Source organism: Moschus berezovskii, chromosome 21 (assembly GCF_049115385.1).
Source record: "Moschus berezovskii isolate FMDL1 chromosome 21, NW_MosBer_1.0, whole genome shotgun sequence".
In the NCBI taxonomy this organism is placed as follows: Eukaryota; Metazoa; Chordata; class Mammalia; order Artiodactyla; family Moschidae; genus Moschus; species Moschus berezovskii.
The window spans coordinates 14,725,804-14,741,879 of record NC_142480.1 but is presented as its reverse complement, the minus strand read 5'-3'; the positions used below and the strand labels follow the sequence as shown (position 1 = coordinate 14,741,879).

Genomic DNA, 16,076 nt, shown 5'->3' with positions numbered 1-16,076 from the left:
TCCTTTGGATAATCTCCTCTCAGGAATCCGTGTGTCATCTCTACCACAATAAGGCCCCACAAACAGCCCTAATCTCACCACCACATCCTCTTTTTGGTCATTCAGAAATAAAAACCTTTGCAGAAATTCTCATCCCTTCCCCCAATCTCTTCCCAGACTGTTTTTCCTGCCTTGGCTGAACAACTTCCCCATCCCTGACCTCCTAGATTTTCAAGGTAGCACTGCATTCTTCCTGACCATGGGTCGCCCTTTTTGGTCCTTACCCCTACAGGCCAGAATCCAGGAAAGAATATAAAGGTGGAGTAAACTGATGCAGCAGGGCTATATGTGGGAGATTATGGAGGGATAAGCATAAATAAGTATTCGTATGGCGAGAGGGAATGCGAATGGAGGGTGGTGGGGGTCCTGGTTCTTTCTCCCCTCAATAACTGATGCAGGAAACTTGTCATAAGGCCAGTGTCAGTGCCATTTAAGCATGAATTGTTCTTGAGCTGTGTCTTTGCTGGCGGACGCATGAAGAAAAGTGTTGCCCCCCCAAAACCCACCCACATACCATCTCGGTGCTTCAGACTGGCGGGTGGTAGCTTTTTGCCTTGGCTGCGGGCGTAGTCCTGAAGATTCGGGGCGCTGGAGGAGCCACCCAGCACTGTGGTGCTGAACAGCCCCGTGCACTGTGAGCCTGCAAGGCCGGGAGTGCATTAGTAGCCACGCAAAGCTGCAATTACCACACAGAAGTACACACGACTTCACATGACAACATCAGGACACACACACACACAATCATTCAGAGCCACCACCCAGTGGCCACCTCGCATAACCACAGGCAGCTATCACTATTGTCCACAGCCACACTGGGCAAGCAGAGTGAGGAGTCTCCCAAAAGTCTGCTTGGCGGATACAAGAGGCCACTACGAATACAGGGTTAGTCATATTAGGGGAATCAAAGCTACTCAGAGGGATAAACTGTGCTCTCTAGGTGACTCCCAGGAATGTTCGAAAAACAGGTGGATTCCTCTTGCTCTACCTAGACATAATTCAGGGCTCCTTATGCTCAAAATAGGGTTAGAAGAACCCAGAGATTGAGTCCCTTATATGTGTGAAAGGAAAGAACTTTGATTGGAACTAGAGACTAAGTTTTGAGTGAAGTGAAGTCGCTCAGTCATGTCTGACTCTTTGCGACCCCATGGACTGTAGCCTACGAGGCTTCTCCATCCATGGGATTCTCCAGGCAAGAATACTGGAGTGGGTTACCATTTCCTTCTCCAGGGGATCTTCCCAACCCAGGGATCAAACCTGGGTCTCCCGCATTGGAGGCAGACGCTTTAACTCAAATACCAAGTTCTCATAAGTTCCAATTCCTCCTCCTAATGTTTTCATCCAACATTCCCTCTCTCCCGTTCTCCTTTAGCCTTTTTACCTTTCCTAAGAAAGTATGAGACTCACTAAATTTTTAAAGCTGGCATGGATTCAAAGACTGTCCAGTTCAACCTCTTGATTTTAGAGATGAAGAAACTGAAATTCAAAAAGGATGTCATTTGCTCAAGGTCATACAGTTTGTTCAGAGCTAAGCTGGACTAGAATCCAGGTCTCCTAACTCTTAGGATCAACTATGTTGTTAGAAAGGAAATAATGATTTTTTTTTCATTGGGAAGAAACAGAGCATTGTTTCTGAAGTGAAAATAGACACAGATTGAAAGGCATGTGAGGGCATGTGATTTATGTAGAACATGCCTACTAACCGCTGAGCACCCTACCTACTCAAGAAAACCTGATGAGCAGAAAAACAGCAAAAATCACATGTTTTTTCTGCTCTTGAAAGTTTGTCATCTTTTAAGTCCTATGCTCAATGCCAGATGCTCACAATGTAAGTTCGAAGAAAGCAAAGAGACCTCTTGCCATTAAGAGAGTAAATAAAACTTGAAAAATCCCAGAAGCAAGTAAATCAAGTGAGTCATGTCTCAAATATCTGATCAAGAGTAGGCTTGGGCCCTTCCATGGTCCCCCCTCCTACCTACTACAGCCCACACAGAGACAATGGGCAGGAGGAAACAAGATTAACATCTCAGTTTGTGGGATCTTCTCCTCCACGTCTAGATCCATCTTAGCCAAGACCCCGCGTTTGGCGTGGGAACTTGACATCCATATGGGAAATGGACAGAGGGAGAGGAGGTCAGTTTCCTTTGAGCCCACAGAGAAGGGACTTGCTTTCAGGGGACCCAACACTTCAGGGTCATCACAGATACCAACAAGTTCAGATGGCTGATAACTTCCACCCTGGAACCGAGCACCATTCCTCTGTATGTCATTTTCTCCTACATTTCATGTGCAAACCACCTCTAGGATAGAGCTCGAGAGAGATACAAGGATGGCTAAATATGTCTGCTTTTCTTCAGAGAAGCTGAAACTGGCTGGCTCTAACCCAGACCACCCCCAGGCTTTGTTCTACATTCACTTCCTCCACTAGGGGATTTTTCTGGTGTAGTCCTGCCAGTGCTGTACTGCTCAGTGTTGGATCGTCTCAGGGGGTAGTCTTTACCTTACCACCACCATCTGTCCACCAGACTCAGATCTCTTGACAGCACTGCCCCTTAACTGGGCCAGACATACCCATCCTCTTTCCCAGCCTACCTGAAACCCAGTCTTTTCTGGGTCTTCTGAGGGAAAGAATTCCATGGCACAGATCTAGACACTTGTCATTTATTTTTCATGCACCAAACCATCTACCTCTCTCCAGGGCTCCAGAAGACAATTTACTCCCATACAATTAGCCTGGAAAGTTTCCCCAAACCCTTCTTCTCCTTGCTGGTCCAAATGCTGGCCATCTGGGGGCCAGGAAATTGAGTGCCAAGGAGAAAAGTAACAGAAAAATGAAAGCAGCATAATGGGACAAGATAGAAAAAACAGAGTCTAGATCCCATAACATGTGTCTAATTGCCAGGTCTGGGTACTGGCTCATGGGCACTGTCCAAAGATAGCCCCTCCCAAGGACCACTCCCCACTCCCGAAGAATACAATACCCTCTGAGGCTTGGTCCTTCCTGTAGTCTGTGTTCTTAGGAAAGGTTGAATGATGTTCTCCACCCCTCTCCAGGAATCAAAAAAATCAAGAGACATTCCCTCAAAGTCCTGAGAGAAGCCTCTGCCACTACACCAGTCTCAGATTTGTCCCTCAATTTTCAGGAAGGAAGGAAAAAAAATTACAGGATTAGGAGAGGATGAAGGGGAGGGTATGGAGGTAGGAGGGGCCAGAGCAGGGATGTAATAAACACAGGTCTCAAAGGAAAACATGGCGCAAGTTTTCCAAATGAGGAACATGACCCCTGTTGAGGTGGGTGTTGGGGGAGGGGGCTCACAAGTACATCTGTTTATAGCTTTGTCTCTCTGATGACTCTGAACGGTCACCATCTCTATGGACCCTTAATGTCTGGGCTAGACTGAAGGGACAGACAAGGAATAAGAAGTGAAGCCAGAAAAATGCCCTCAGTCAAAGAAATGGGGGTTGGTGTAGAAAACCAAAACACAAACACCATCCTAGAATGGAGACAATCATCTGGGGTCAAAGTTCACATCTGAATATGGTTTCTCCCACTATATCCTTCCCAGCCCCATCCAACAACTCCACCAACTAGATGACCCCAACTCCCATGACTACAGTTTCCCACAATAAAACTCTAAAGAACAGACAGACACCCCTTCTCAACAATGGTCAGAGATGCTGGAAAGCCATACCTAGGCCGCTCTGCTTCATCTCTGTCGGTGGCCGTGAAGATGAAAAGAGTCGGTACCCACCAGGCCTTGAGGAGGAAGTCTCAGAAAGCACCTGGGGAAAGAGGACTCTGTATGACCACTGAGACAATTCAGTGGAGAAATCTAAAACCCAGGTCCTGAATTCCTGCCCCTATGAAACCAAACAACGTCATAAAGTTTAAGAACCACAGTACTTTTATGGGAAAGAAGAATACAAAGTCTAAGAATGCATTTTACAGAGGAAACTGCCCAGGGAACACTTCTATACTAGAAAGTACTTCTGTTTCCAAGATGCCTGTCCCTGCAGCCCTCCAATCCCAAATCTGAGAAATCAGTAGTCAACCATTCTCAGTTCTCAGCAGAGCATGTTTCCTTCATCTCTATATCCCTCCGCAGAACTCAGAAAGCCAATCACAATAGCTCAGCCACAGTAAGAAGTAAAGCCCGGCCATGCCCACTTCTTTCCACAGGACAGTTGTGGTTACAGCAACCGTACTTAGTTTCTTTCTTAAAAAAAAAAAAATTACTTGTTTGGCTTCACTGGGTCTTAGTTGCATCATGCTAGGTCTTCAATCTTCATTGCAGCATGTGGGATCTACTTCTGTGACCAGGGATTGAACTCTAGCCCCCTGCACTGGGAGCATGGAGTCTTAGCCACTGGACCATCAGAAGTCCCCATACTTAGTTTCTTATCTGAACCAGAAGCCCTCCCCTCCACTCCTAGAGACATGAAATCAATTTCCAAAAAGCCTACAAGGGCTCAGTCACACAACCCCCAACACACACCCTCCTCAGCAGCGTTCTGAGTCCCTAAGTCCCAGAAGGCAAAGACAAAGGCAATCAAGGAAGATGTACACAGAGACACCTGTGTGCAGGAGGCCAGGTGCATGGTGGACACCGCCTGGGACTGTAGGCTGATGGTGGGGGAAGGCCAGGGGAGGTCCCCTGACCTCTGGTGGTGCCCTCCCCTCAAGGGGATCAGGTCCAGGCTCCCCATGCACTGAATGTTCATGACCTGCAATCAGGCTGGGTGGAAAACCGGTCATGGCTCCTTACACTCCAGGCTCTCCAAAGCCCTAATGCTCACTGGGCAGAGGCAGTTGTAGGGCTGAAGAGGATGATCACCTAGGGCATGGCTGCTGTGACAGTCACAGGTTTTTTAACTCTAAACCAGTCCAAACACATAAGAGAAGAAGGGATGGCGAGAAGGGTCGTACTTGATAAGAATAAGACTACTGATGCCTATATTCATAAAACAAGGAGAGGAACTATTAATCTGAAAAGGCTGCGTGAACAAGCAGCAGAGAGAAGATTTTCTCGCAAAGCTGAGGAGCATATCTTGGGCAACCATCAGCCTGCAGAGCCATGGTACAAGCAGTACCAGTAACTGAGAGATAGAAATCTGATGACAACAGGAAGCTTCCTGTGAGCCTGAAAGAAAGAAATCAATTTCATCAAGTTGGGAAGACAATATACTGGAAGCTCTGCTTTGCCTATGTCTCTTGACTGCTTAAATCAGAAGAAAAGGGGGTCCAGCACAACAGTGCCAGAGAGGCTGACGTGAACGGAGAAGACACTGGACATGGAGTAGTCCACTACTAGACAATTACTTGTCATTCTGTCCACGTGGTGTCTACCCACGTGAGTCAGCAGGGTTCTAATGTACTGTGGATACTAAGTTAACTTATATCTTAAGGAGTGAATGATGCATACCCCACCTAAAGAAACTCTGAGTATTCATGACCTCAAATCCACCTTAACGTAATCAGGAAGAAAAAGATGCGTCTAGAACAGTGGTTGTAGTTTGTCTTCAAAATCTGAACCATGAGCCTCTGGCTGAACCTATTTAAGCTAATCATAGATTCTTCTGACATACTTCAAAATGGAAAAGCCAGTTCCTCTAAGACAGAGAACTGGTACCAAACCAAGTGAACAGATTCATCTGTCAAAGCAGGACCCACACCAGTCATGGTCCTAAGAGAGGGCTAAATCATGGGGTCAAAGAGTGTCAATAAGCCAAAGAAGGAAAGGATCTCTCCAGGAAGAGAAGACCAGAACTTTGGTTTTTATCCCAGGATAAAATGTAAGATTTACAAAAACCCTTCCCTCTAGGCTAGAACCAGGGCTACACACAAACTCCAAGCACAGCAGAACACAGGCCCAGGTTGATAAACCTCATCCAAACAAAGGGGAGACAGACAGACCTCCAGACTTGATTCTCCTCCTGGAATGAGAGTATAGATAACTCTAAAGGGGTTAAATTAAAGTGCCATTTTTAGTAAAGTGATATTTACTACTATCAGCCATAATATGCACCCAAGACAACAAGAAGATGGAGAGGGCTTGGCCTTTAATCAACTGTATTGTCCTCACTGCCCGCTGTTTACTGAGCATCTATCTATATGATGAGTATTACTTGTATTCACATATTACAGATGAAAAAAATTGAGGTTCGGAGAAGCTGCCTGTCCAGGTCACACAGCATCTATCAAACGAGATTTTAGCCCAGAGCTCATGCTGTTTCTGTTACACTGTCTTCATTTTCTTTTAAAGAACTGCCTTTTCAAATGCATCCAGAGGCCTCCTCCTCAATCTCACCTCTTGAAGTCCTTGTCTCTCAGATGGCCCTCACCAGCATCTCTTTAACCTCAGAAGGAGCCTCCAGCTTAAAGGAGCTTTATGGGGAGACCAGATGTGAAAGTGACATTATGGGTTACATATACATCAGGGGCAGAAGGACTCTGCTTAAGGTCCTGAGAATTCCACTGAAGGGATTCAGAGATTCACGGATATTGTCCTATGAGCATTTCTACCACTTCCTTCTCCCAGGCCCCACCCATTACCTCCATGGAGCCAGCTTTGCGGTTACGAATGAGGGGTGATCTCTTTGGGAGGCCAGGGCCCTCAGAGGGCAGGGGCGAGGTCTGCAATGCTCGGTCTGGCTCATCTGATGCCTTCCCGGGGCACAGGTCCTCCACGCTGCCTTGGTCGGCTTTCCTCTCCTCATTCTACCCAATAGCAGGCACAGAAGGGAGAGGTGTTAATGGCCTCCAGCCTCCTACTCCAGTCTCTCCAGTCCTTTCAACTTCCCTGTACTGTTTCCGAGTTTCTCGCCACTTGGTTCCCAAATCCTCCAGTCCCAAATCCCAGGGCTCTGACCCACCTCAGAAGAGGCTGGACGGAATCCACAGCCAGTGGGGGCACTGCCTTCTTCCTCGACGCCTTTCACTCCGGGGCTGAAGTGCAATTCCACATGGAACCGCTCCTCGGACAAGGGATCCTACAGGGCATCACGAGAGGAAGGGGAAGTTGGCAAAGTTGAGTATGGTGGTAGAAGACCAGGCAGGGACAATGGAGGAACTCAAGAGGTCACGTCCTCCCGGGGAGGGCTGAGGTTTGTGTCTCACCCTCCTATACAGTAACAGCTCCCCACAGTCTAGTCTCATGGAATCCTCACGTCCTCGCCTCCACGTGACTTTCCAACTTCCAGTTCTACAACGGAAGTAGAATGGGGAATCCCCCCAACCATCTCCTGCAGGAATTCAGCTTTGCTAGGGTACACACAGCAGCACATTTAAAGGTATCTTTGGGGAGCCAGATGAAGAAGCTATATGTGTAACAGTGTTTGAGAAGAGAAACATTATTTTTCTCATTATAACACGGTTCAAATTCCATGCCCTCCCTAATGTCAGAGCTCTGTTCTCTGGTATCTCTCTGGCTCAACATCAACTCAGACCATGTCTTTCATTCCAGGGGGAGCCTCCTGGACACACTCTGCGTGCTGCACTTAGATACCACACGTAACTGGATTCCACGGATTCTAAGGATAAGAAAGTTTTTCCCTAAAAGGGGATGGAGGAGAAAGAAGGGGCCCTCTCCTCGTCCTGTTAGCTCCTCACCCGGGTGTTGTCCTCATAGAGCATGATGACAATCTGGGTCATGTAGTTGAGCTCTGAGATGGCACTGAGATAAGCCAAAGCTCGCTGCCACTGTGTATCCTTGGTTTCCTGCCAAACGCGAGAAGAGGTGGGCCAGTGCCCAAGGACGAGGGCATCAGCAAACGGGCAGGGAGACATGGAGACTAGAGGAAGCTTGCAGTGAAAAGAAGAACGAGGAAGAGAGTAAGGAACGCTGGGACAGGAAGCTCATAGGCTGAGGGAAGAAGGAAGATCCTTACATCCAGAAGTCCCCCGTAGCGGAAGACACTGAGTAGCGAGTGCACGTGGCTTTCACTGGTGAAGTAGAGGCGTGTTCGAACATGGCGGCCTGGAGAGAGCACGCCTCGGGAGTACCTGAGACAACAGCCGGGTCACTCACGCTGTCAGCCCATTGTCTGCCCGCCACAAACTCCCTCCTCCCGCCTCAAAGCCTTCTCCTTCCCATCCCAGAACCCCCTTCCATTCTCGGTTCCCCAAGCGGTCCCGGCCTGGGTTCCCCAGAGCTCCCTGACACGCCCCCTCCCTCCATCCAGCACCCCGCCCAGCCCTCCCTCACAGGGGATGCAGCTTGTTGACAGACTCGTCCTCGTGGGTTCTCTGCAGGTCAAGTAGTATCTTCCGCAAAAGTGGGAGACAAAAGCCCACGGCAATTTCCAGTTTCTCCTCCCGGCTGATTCCATATTCCTAGGGGCCACAGGCCAGGAATAAGCACCTCGGCAAATCTCTTTTTCCTCTCACCTCACACTCCCAGGCCCAAGGTCATGCTTGTCTTCACCTCGGGTGTCGGCTTCCTCCCAGTTCACCACATTCCTCCTCCCTAGGTTTCTCCCCAGTTAGCCTCTTCGGCTTCTGGCTTCTGCAGAGCCAGGATTGATTAGCAATCAACTAATTCCTTCTCTAGCTTCCTTCCCCTGGTTCCCACAGCATGCTTCCTTTCTGCCTTTTCTCTCCTTCCTGCCCCTGGCCCCAGACTCAGTCCCTTCCGTGAGAATCACCTGGGGAATAACGACATCAGCCAACGCCTTAGAGAGCCGGAGCAGCTCTGCTGTGCCGTGAAGTCCCAGACTCCCGTTGTGCTGCACATCATACTTGACACAGTCGTAGATGTCAGGGATCTTACTGATGTCATAGCGCCCACTCTTCTGCCGGAAGTCACGCTCCAGCTTGCTCCAACGCTGCAGCATCAGCTCTAGTGTCTCGCTGTGGTAGAGCTGCAGGTCTGGAAGGCAGACAGACAGTCAGAGAGAACCAGAGACTTTACCTCTAACCAAAGGCCCTGGCACATCTGAAGCAGAGGCAGAGAGATGAAGATGACTCATCTCAGACACGTAGGAGAGGGCATGCGGTGGCCTGAGGAACCCATCCACACCCAAAACCCCAAAAAGGAAGACAGTAGTGTTCAAACCCCAGCGAAGGCAATGGCACCCCGTTCCAGTACTCTTTCCTGGAGAATCCCAGGAACAGGGGAGCCTGGTGGGCTGCCATCTATGGGGTCGCACAGAGTTGGACACGACTGAAGCGACTTAGCAGCAGCAGCAGCAGTGTTCAAACCCACCTACAGACTTGGGGTCCTGCATCCGTTCCCGGATCTGGTGAGTGAGGTTTTCAATCAGGTCAAATACCTGATCACAGACCTTCACAGGATTCTGGATAACAGCCATGGAGCTGAGGAGGGAAGTGCTTCCAGTGGGAGCCAGCTGTGGAGAACGCAGAGACGGAGAGCAAGACAGACTCAGAGCCAACTGCCCAGGCTCCTGTGCGCTCATCACGGACACGGCCAGCAACCGGCTCAGTCTGTCGGCTCGCCCCAACAAGCATTCTCAGGCTTCTGGGAACACCAGCGGTTCTAGTGAGGGGACTGGCCTAGCACACAGCTACCTGAGAGTGGGTCATATTAAAAGTTCTGAAGTCCAGAGGAAATAAAACAGATCGAGGTCTTCTTGGGGGTTCCAAAACACTCAGAGAAAATGCTGGGGAATAAAGATTCAACCCAAATCCCCACAGAATATTTTCATGAGTGGATAATAGAAATGACATTATCTTATTCCTCTAAACAAGATGCTAGCGTGAACCTAGAGCAGAGGTGCCGCCTCAGAACTAAGTCCAACTCAAAAATGTAGGATGGTCCCCGTCAATGAAAAACGGGAGGGGGAGAGGAGACCGCAGGTGGAGTGCACTCCTCTGCCTCACTCCTCACAGGTTCCACTCTTGCTGGCAAAGGGTAGCAAGGGAAAAAGGAAAAGATGCCTTAGCATTTTTTGATTTGACATTAAGCAATGACTTGGAAAATAAGGTAGCAAGGTCCTGCCCCTTTATCGAGGCCTGCTCAGAGAAGAACACAGAAAATGCTATTCTCTAGAATAGACCCTAAGCATCTGGGCAACTTTAAGAAAGACCCTAAGCAAGACTAGTTGAGCCTAGAGTGGTGAGTGAGAAGATAAAAATGGTTTTTGTCTTAAGTTACTGAGTTTGCGGTGGTTTCTAATACAGCAGTAGACAAACTGAAAATTTCTTTTATTGAAAATCCTTCAGATCAGCTGTGTTTTGGAACTGAGACTTTTTGGACTTAAAGAAGTTAATACAGAGCACATGCCATATGTTAGATAATACCTCCAGCAGGGCCTAGGGCATAACCAAACACTGTTCTATTTCTGCAGCAAAATGCATATGACTGTTTTACACAAGATGGGGTAAATAGGGATTAGAGAGAGTCTTATCATGTTGGGGTTTGCTGCCAAAGGAATCTCTTCTTTTTTCATTTATTTTTGGCTGCGCTGGGTCTCTGTTGCCGGGCTTTCTCTAGCTGTGGCGAGTGGGGGCTACTCTCTGGTTGTGGTGCACAGGCTTCCCATCGTGGTGGCTTCTGCTGTTTCAGAGCACAGGCTCCAGGGCATGCGGGCTTTAACAGCTGCAGCACTCAGGCTGCTCAGCAGTTGCAGTTCCCTGACTCTAGAGCACGGGCTCAGCAGTAGTGACCCATGGATTTAGCAGCTCCAAGGCATGTAGGATCTTCCTGGATCAGAGACCGAATCTGTGTCCCCTGCATCGGCAGGCGGATTCTTAACCACTGGACCACCAGGTTCCCTGCCAAGTGAATCTTGGTGGCAAGGTTATAAAAATCTTTCTGATTTTCAAAATTCTAGATGACAGATTGTGGACCCATACTTACCTCAAAGGGTGGGTAAGGATTCAAATGACTGAATGTGTGGAAAACATGTGGAACAGTGCCTGGCACATCGTAAGTACCATTACTGATTGCTATTATTTAAAATTGTAGGAATTTGGGAGTGGGGTGTATTTGGCACAAAGATAGGGACAGCCTGACCTGATCGTAGTCCTCAGGGCCAAAGGGCGCGTCCTGCTGCAGAATGTGATGCAGCCGAGCCTTCACACGGTGCTGGCAGCTGCTCAGCGAATCCCCATCGCTGTCCAAGAGCCCATTCATGTTGGCACTCTTTACCATTTGTACCAAAATGGGTGTCAGCTCCCCTTCTAGAGCCAGAAGGCCCTGGAGGGAAAGCACAAAGTCTATCAAGTTTTCCTTCTACTCCACTTCCCCTAGGCTTCGATGGTCCCAGAGATCAAATGAGAGCTGGCTTGGGGGAGCTGGGGTGCAGATCAAGGGGCCCACCCCATTCATTATTCTCAGCAGCACAGGATGTAGTCATACCAAGCAGAAACTCCCCTGAGTTAGCACACAAATCCTCTGATATTTCCTGACTAGTTCTCCAAACTCTGCTTCTCTACCTAAGGGAAGCCAGGACTGTGGGAGAACTAGAGTGAGCACCTTAGCAAAGGCTGCGGCAGTCATCTGGACACGGCCCTCGTCAGAGGCGTAAATCTTGAGATCGTGGCGGAAAGTGCTATGGAGACGAAGCAGTCCACAGCCGGGAAAGCCAGCATAGTCACCTGGGGGCAAAGGGGAAGACCAGAAATGGATGGCTATACACACCCAAGAATGCTCACTTCCGCTTTAACCTTCCCAGCACCTCTGTCCCTTCGTTTCCTCATCTTACTCTCTAATCATCTTTCTCAGCCCTGCTATGCATCTACACCTCCCCTCACTCCCCCAAACACTCACCTTGTCCTCCAGGGTACATGCAGCGGAAAGCTCGCCCCAGCTCCTCAGCCTGAACACGGCCAGCCGGGGTCAGTTCTCCACCCCACTTCAGTACCAGCAAGAGGGATGGGGCCAGAGCCTCCCGCTGTGTATCTGCAGGAATAAGAAGCGAACAGATCTAGACCTAAGGAAAACAGTGTGTGCTCAGTCGCTCAGTGGTGTCTGACTCTTGCAACCCCATGGACTGTAGCCCACTAGGCTCCTCTGTCCATGGGATTTCCCAGGCAAGAATACTAGAGTGGGTTGCCATTTCCTCCTCCAGGGGATCTTTTCGACCCAGGGATCGAACTGGCATCTCCTGCACTGCAGGCAGATTCTTTATTGTTGAGAAAGTGGGGAAGCACAAGGAAAACAGTGGGGATATCTAAATGTTAAGTCTTCTGAGGAGCCCAGAAAGGTAATTTGGGAGAGAGGTCATCTAAGTGTTCAAGAATAAAAGATGTGAGTGGTAATGGAAAGAAGTGTTACGTCTCACCTTGCCCCTCATTAGAAGCTTTTACTCCATGAGGGTAGTAAGTCAGCTGCACCTTCCGGTTGATGCCTGAGAAGTGACCGTACCTGCAGGATAAACTCACAGTTTGCTTTCTACCCCAGCACCCAATTCTTATGGCTATTGACACCCTTTTTCCTATCCCTTTCTCACATCTCCAGCACGGATTTTAACTGCTCCAATTTCCCCGTCTTCTCCTCGATCTCACCACCTGGTTCTTTCTCCAGTTCACCCAATAGCAGCCGTGTGATGTCCAGCACCTCCTGGAGGAAATAATAGGGTGTCCACGCAGGAGGCCAAGTCCTGGCTGGCTAGGCTGTCATCCTGGCCTCGGTCTTTTAATAGCACTGCTCCTGCCAGCCAGATTCATCATCTTACCTGTAGCTGCTCTGGCCGCTTCAGTTTTAATTTCCCTGTCTTGTAGCCACCATGTTTTTCGAATAGACTAAAAAATCTGAAGAAAGGAGAAGCTTCAGTATGGGCTGAGAAAGGCAACAACCTCTGGGAGGTGCCCCTCCCCATTTCCCTTACAAAAACCTATTTGTCTAGATTAGAACACTCTGCTTTTTACCTTGGGTGTGTCACCTCCATCTTCATCTTCTGCTTGGGTGTACGATCCCCATGACGAATGATTGCAATGACACAACGAAGTTCCATCCTAAGACAGGGAATGCTGTTAGAGCCACTTCCCCATCCCACCCCACACTGCCACCCATGTCATCTTACTCGCCATGTCAAAGAACACAGGAAAGACTATCTGAAGTGAGGAATACAGGTAGGCTCCACCGGTCAGATGGCGCAGGGGCAGGAAGTGACCACCGGTCTGACTTAGATGTCTTAAGTGGTTAATCCAGATTTTTAACTTTTACTTTTGCTCACATAGTGCCGGAAGTGGTAGGGACAATGGGAATGTCCTCAGCCTCCATGGGGATGGACCATGGGATCTGGAACTGCGGGGCAAGCTCCCGCATTATGGTGTTCCTAGAAGGAGAAACATGAAGAACCCACGTGAACATGAATGAACCAGAACTACACATCTGAATGAAGTTCAAAAAAACTAACAATATGTTCATATAAAGTCTGCTGCTGCTGCTGCTAAGTCGCTTCAGTCATGTCCGACTCTGTGCGACCCCATAGATAGCAGCGTACCTGGCTCCACCGTCCCTGGGATTCTCCAGGCAAGAACACTGGTGTGGGGTGCCATTGCCTTCTCCAATATAAAGTCTGCTGCTGCTGCTGCTGCTGCTAAGTCGCTTCAGTCGTGTCCGACTCTGTGCGACCCCATAGACGGCAGCCCACCAGGCTCCGCCGTCCCTGAGATTCTCCAGGCAAGAACACTGGAGTGGGTTGCCATTTCCTTCTCCAATATAAAGTCTAAAGACATGCAAAAAAAAAAAAATCCCTGTATTTGTAATAAAGATTGTGTTTACCTCTGAGTGGGAGGGGAGGGGATGTTATTAGTAAGGGTTATGTAGGGGCTTCAATTCTATGTGCTTGTTTTTTTTTTTTTTTGGTTGCACCACACAATTTGTAAGATCTTAGTTCTCTGACCAGGTATTGAACCTGGGCCCTCAGCAGTGAAAGCACCAAGTCCTAACCACTGGGCTGCCAGGGAATTCCCTCAACTATATTCTTAATATTTTATTTCTTAAGCTCAATGGTGAATATACCGATACTCATCATAGCCATCATTCCTTAAACATTTTTGAATGTTTTACATACTAAAAAGTCAAGTTGAAAGACGGTGTTATGGTATGATCACATTTAGTACAATAAATAGTCTTTTTATATACAGAAGAAAAAGACATGTTGCCATGTCTAAAACAGTTAACAGTAATTCCCTCTGGGGAGAGCCATGTTGGGAAGGCAAGAGAGTTGAGAAGCCCTTTCTCTACTTTCCTTTTTCACTTTTAAATCATTTTTATAGCATTTGCAGACCTCAGGGACACTGAGAGTTCAGTTCCAGACCACTGCAATATAGTGAATATCTCTATAAAGTGAGTTATAGGAGTTTTCTTGTTTGGCAGTGCATATGAAAGTTACTGTAGTCTAGTAAGTGTGCAATAGTATTATTTTTTAAAAAAAATATACATACCTTAATTAAAAAATACTTTATTGCTAAAAAGTGCTAACCCTCATCTGAGCCTTCAGCAAGTTCTAATCTTTTTGCAATAGTAACATCAAAGATCACTGATCACAGTGATCAGTGAAAAACCTGGAAATACTGTGAGAATTACCAAAATGTCATACAGAGACATGAAGTTAGGAAATGCTGTTAGAAAAATGGTGAAAACAGACTTGCTCAAAGGTTGCCACAAACCTTCAAAATGTAAAAAAACACAATACCTGCAAAGTTCAACAAAACAAGGTGTCTTTAAAGTTAAAACTTTGCTATTCTCCTCTTTAAGCCCATTCTCCCCAGCCCAGACCACTGTGTCCCTTACCCTAGAATCTTGGCACAATCATCATAGTATTTCATCGAATTCTTGACAAAACTGAAGCCATTGACATCACACACAAAGGAGTGACCATTGGCACGGAGGAGATCAAAACCACAAACTGTTTGCTGCAAAGGGAAGAAGGGAAGAGGAGAACAAGAGAGCTATGCTTCCTCCTCAGCTTCACCCCACCAACCTCTCCCTCACGCCACAGCCCCTCCCCGGCTCCCCTCCTGCTCCTGCACAACCTCCCTACCAAGGGGCCTCCCTTCACCTTGAAAGCTACGCAGACTTTCCTGGCCACCAGCTTTTCCATGGCGGTCAGCATGACTGGATATCGAATCTCTTTCCCCTCACTGTCTCGCTCAACCTTCCCATCCAAAGCTGGAGATTTTCTGGCTTCAGCATGGGCATAGTCTGGCCCCACTGTATACACCTGCAGGTACATAGCATCACTGAGTATGCCCACAGCTCACCCTGTATATGAGAAGGCAATATGAGCGTCATGTCTGTAGGCTAGTTTCTCAGTGAACATAACAAAACAAACAAATCCCCTGAGTATTAAGAACAAGACTGACATTTTTTTTTTTTTACTGAGATGGAACTTCAGTATCATTATGAAAGTTTCTCCATGGGACCCTAAAACAATTGCCTTACTAAGAAATAACTTTTGTCCTTACTAAGAAATAACTTACCAAATTATTCCATTTTCCACATTACCCTTGCACTCACTCTGATAGTGACAATATAAATACCTAATTCCCCAATCCTTATCTTCACCAGCATATGAAAGCCAATCCCATTCACACTTTACTTTCTATAACTGCTTCCCTACACTTCTACTTGCTTCACAAGCACCCCACCCCACTCAGACATTTATAACCTCTTAAATCCCCGTATCCACCATAACCTTGACATCTGTGCCATCTGTTGGCATAAACTCCTCATAGATGTATGAGCCTGTCTTTCGGACGCTGCTCTCTGGAGAGTAAACACTGCTTCGGCTGCCAATCTTCAGGAGAAAAAGGAAGGGGAAGAAAAAAAAAAGGTTGCCACTAACTTGTCCCCAAGTCTTCCAGTTTCCCTTCCCACAGCTTCATTCTTGCTCATCTACTTCTCTGCCTCCCCAGATGTCTCCCACACCTTACGGAAGAGGCGCTGGCTTCCTCCTCCAGCTGAGCTGGGGTAGTAGATGTAAACATTGTGGTCCTCTGCACTCACGGGCTTCTCCACAAAGGGCTTGGGAAAGACGGCTCCATTTACCTCCACCTGGTCTTCACCCTCTATCAGGTTGCACTCTGAAAGGTAGGTGTGCGGTCATTCCAAGGGCCCAAGAATGCGTCC

At 47.9% G+C, this 16,076-nt stretch overlaps 1 protein-coding gene across 1 annotated transcript in view; it reads right to left on the bottom strand.

Moving 5' to 3' along the window:
- PPIP5K1 (diphosphoinositol pentakisphosphate kinase 1) overlaps positions 1–16,076 on the bottom strand; it is a 41,782-nt gene that overhangs the window by 17,870 nt on the left and 7,836 nt on the right. The window contains 21 exon segments of the mRNA XM_055418339.2: positions 554–679; positions 3,729–3,819; positions 6,590–6,754; positions 6,910–7,026; positions 7,646–7,753; positions 7,924–8,038; positions 8,241–8,368; positions 8,680–8,903; positions 9,240–9,381; positions 11,010–11,192; positions 11,472–11,593; positions 11,766–11,897; positions 12,280–12,362; positions 12,448–12,557; positions 12,673–12,748; positions 12,866–12,952; positions 13,174–13,275; positions 14,739–14,860; positions 15,007–15,168; positions 15,643–15,744; positions 15,876–16,030. Of these exon segments, the coding sequence (XP_055274314.2) occupies positions 554–679; positions 3,729–3,819; positions 6,590–6,754; positions 6,910–7,026; positions 7,646–7,753; positions 7,924–8,038; positions 8,241–8,368; positions 8,680–8,903; positions 9,240–9,381; positions 11,010–11,192; positions 11,472–11,593; positions 11,766–11,897; positions 12,280–12,362; positions 12,448–12,557; positions 12,673–12,748; positions 12,866–12,952; positions 13,174–13,275; positions 14,739–14,860; positions 15,007–15,168; positions 15,643–15,744; positions 15,876–16,030 (2,652 nt within the window).